At 37.2% G+C, this 2,949-nt stretch overlaps 1 protein-coding gene across 3 annotated transcripts; it reads right to left on the bottom strand.

Moving 5' to 3' along the window:
• Positions 1-236: 236 nt before the first annotated feature.
• Positions 237-2,531, bottom strand: LOC136202669 (heat shock factor protein HSF30). 3 transcript variants are annotated; one of them, XR_010674517.1, is made up of 3 exons: positions 2,078-2,526; positions 655-1,513; positions 237-561 (listed from the first exon to the last, which is right to left on the bottom strand). XR_010674517.1 is itself a non-coding variant. In XM_065993427.1 (3 exons), exons 1-3 carry the CDS (start codon positions 2,372-2,374, stop codon positions 308-310), a joined length of 1,191 nt encoding a protein of 396 aa, XP_065849499.1. In that variant the 5' UTR covers positions 2,375-2,531; the 3' UTR covers positions 237-307. The 3 variants fall into 3 exon arrangements, 2 of the variants coding, with proteins under 2 accessions (XP_065849499.1, XP_065849500.1); XM_065993427.1 differs by having other exon boundaries at positions 237-422; positions 735-1,513; positions 2,078-2,531; XM_065993428.1 differs by having other exon boundaries at positions 237-422; positions 859-1,513; positions 2,078-2,530.
• Positions 2,532-2,949: the final 418 nt, after the last annotated feature.

Here is a 2,949-nt window from a genome sequence, read left to right as displayed (position 1 = left end):
TCACCAATTTTTTTATAAAAAAAAACCTCTAGTGATGAATTATTTATAATCATACAATATATATATAATAATTAGTCTACCTCTGTCACAACATCTAGATTTTTCTAGGTTCGTTTTGGCCTTTTTCCTTATGTTGACTAGTATAAAAGTGTGAAAGTGTGTGGGGGGAGAAAGAAAACAAACATAGAGAGCGAAATAAGGAATGTGTGCAAAAAGAGTGAGTTGGCGTGAGAGTGTAAGAAAAATAATTTATAAATTCAATTTTATTATAATAAAAATAAAGTTTATTCAATTTATTCCTTCATTTTCAAGGAAGGATTGTACACCAGGAACACGTAGACAAAAGCAGATTGTACAACATCTTTACATGACATGAGTTGAGGATTACAACTCCTCGCTTGAATCTTCTTTGGCCAGCCAACCTGCAAAATGCAGTTCAAAATTAATCAATAGAATCACAATTTCCTGCAAATTTGAACAAGTGTGTAAACTAAATATGCATAAAAAAGATTCAAGGATACAGGAGAACATTTCTTGGCGCACTGCAACTTCCACCATTTCCTGATATGCCAAAAAAGCTTTCTCAGTCGCTAACAAAATAATAATAAAAAAAAGAATCCAAACATCTAAACCAGGACTCATAATTAACCATACCATTAAGGAAATAGGAATGGAGTTGCAGAACTATATCATTATTCATGACACCAATTAAACTTATTAATTATGGCTTGGACCTTAAATAACCCATTTGATCCACAAGATCTTGAAATTCTTGACCCCAATCCTCAGTATTTGAATACAAGTCGTTAGCTTTAGCAACCAAATCCTCAACTTCCACATCAAGTTCCAATTCATCACCTTCAATGTCATCTACATCAGCTTTAACACCAATTTCATCATCATTCAGCAAATCCTCCCAAACTGAACCCAAATTGTCCACACCACTTGTCTCTGGGATTGAACCTGCTAGCGCTCCCACGAAAGCACTGCTCGATTCGTCATCCAAGGCAGTTGAGAAAAATGTATCAATCTCAGATACCGTAGCTTCCAGGGAATCCAAAGAAGGACTCTGCAAATTCTCCACACTTGGACTTGCTGTGAGTCTCCGCTTTCGCCTCATTTCAACGCCTCTCCCTTGTACACTCCTCTGAGAAAATTGCTGGATAAAAGATGGATTGTTCATAGCTTTTGCAAGGAATGACATGATTTGCTGCTGTTTTCTCTCTGTACTTTGTAACTTATGCTCCATTGCCTCAATTTGTTCCCTTGACTGCTGCTGCTGCTGCCTAAGCCTCACAACTTCTGTCATTAGCACATTTCGATCTCTCTTGAGTCGTTTCAGCTCACCTTCCAATCCAAACTGACCCAGTTCAACGCATGCTCCACTACCTTGCTGTTGTATACTTTGTGAAGCATGTCTTCTCCTCTTGATGGTCTTCAGTAGATGCCGCTGCCCTCCCAAAAACCCTTCATTTGCAAATTCCCATTTGTCAGGATCAATTTTTCTGAAACCCTGCACCACTCATCCACCACAAAAACAATCAGCATCAAATGAGATCTAACATATATATTTATAAAATTGAATGCCAAAACAAAGGATATGCTAGTCAAATAACAAAAAGTAAGACCCTAGCCACGATTTTGATTGATGAGAAATCCAGATGCTTAAATCACATCAAAATTTTGAGATTAATCAGATTTGGTTCAATTTAGACAGAAATTAGCATTATTGTAAGGAAACCCTGCGTGCGATGATTGCTAATTGGGTAGAGAAAAACTGAAGTTAAAAAAACTAGATTAACCAGAGCCAAATTAAGTACCCCCTCCTTAATCTGGAGGTAGAAATAGGCTGTTTTACAGGCAATTCATCACTGAATTGCATACCAGTGACTCGTAGCATTTAATAAAATTTTATTGGTTACTGAAATTTGAATAAAACCTAACTATGATCATGTTAAGATATTGAGGTCCCTTAACAAAAAGAGAAAAAAGCTTCATGAAAGGGCAAATAGACATTTTCACAAACACATAAGCTAGAAGTCTACATATCATATGAGAGAGAAATCATAGAACTTACATATGTGTTGAGCTGGCGAACGAAGCTGGAGAAATTATTGTGCTTGAAGTATTTAGGAAGCAGAGTAGAGGAAAATTGATGATAATCCCAAACGATGAAGCTATTGCGAGCCCTACTCCATGAAACCACAGAGTCAGTCAAGGGGTCTTCAACCATCTCAAAGGTCTTCCTCAGAAATGGAGGTGGACCAGTTTCGTATAGCGCCTCCATTGGCTGCGGAGGCGATGATGATGAAGATGAAGATATTCCCGCCGTAAATGTCACCGTCGTTTCTTTCTCTTCCTTCACTGGTTTCATTCCTTGTTTTTTATGCTTCTCTATAGATTGCTAATTTTAGTGAGTTGAGTTTTTTGATTAGCGGTCGTTAAATGTTTGATTTGAAGTAAGTGTTGTGTGTTCAGCTTATATGAGGCTGAAGAGGAAAGTTCTGGAAAGTTGGAAAACAGTGAGATTTCTTATCCGCTTTTGGTCTCAGAGCCATTAGAAGTTTCTCCCACTTGGCGAGGCCCAACCAAGTTCTAGAAAATTCTACGACACGCCTGTAACCGATAAATTACATCCATTATCACTAAACTTTATCTACAATGTTATTGGAATTTTAGATACTCCATTTTAATAATTTTTCAAAATCACGGTTAACAATGAAAAATGTTTAAGATTTTTTTTTTTTTTAGAAAAGGAAAAGAAAAAACAAACAACAACAAACTACCCAGAAATTAGCCTAGGGAAGCTAACCTCAATCCTATCTTCTAAAAGAAGAGGAGAGATGAAACTAGGGAAAACAGAAAGGGTAGTAACACCTAACGTCCCATCATGGTCCGCCGCCGCCAAGCGATCTGCAACTCGATTCTGCTCTCTAAATATGTGACTGA

This window comes from Euphorbia lathyris, chromosome 8 (genome assembly GCF_963576675.1).
Source record: "Euphorbia lathyris chromosome 8, ddEupLath1.1, whole genome shotgun sequence".
NCBI classification, from domain to species: domain Eukaryota; kingdom Viridiplantae; phylum Streptophyta; class Magnoliopsida; order Malpighiales; family Euphorbiaceae; genus Euphorbia; species Euphorbia lathyris.
The sequence above is the reverse complement of the archived record's forward strand: the minus strand, read 5'-3'. Positions and strand labels throughout refer to the sequence as shown.

What these genes read in the sequence shown, in the direction of transcription:
- LOC136202669 (XM_065993427.1), bottom strand. Translation starts at nt 2,374, where the DNA reads ATGAAACCAGTGAAGGAAGAGAAAGAAACGACGGTGACATTTACGGCG. An exon ending in TTCGCCAGCTCAACACATAT is followed by an intron (nt 1,514 to 2,077) that starts GTAAGTTCTATG and finishes TGAGTGGTGCAG; the next exon opens with GGTTTCAGAAAAATTGATCC. An exon ending in GATCAAATGGGTTATTTAAG is followed by an intron (nt 423 to 734) that starts GTCCAAGCCATA and finishes TGCATTTTGCAG; the next exon opens with GTTGGCTGGCCAAAGAAGAT.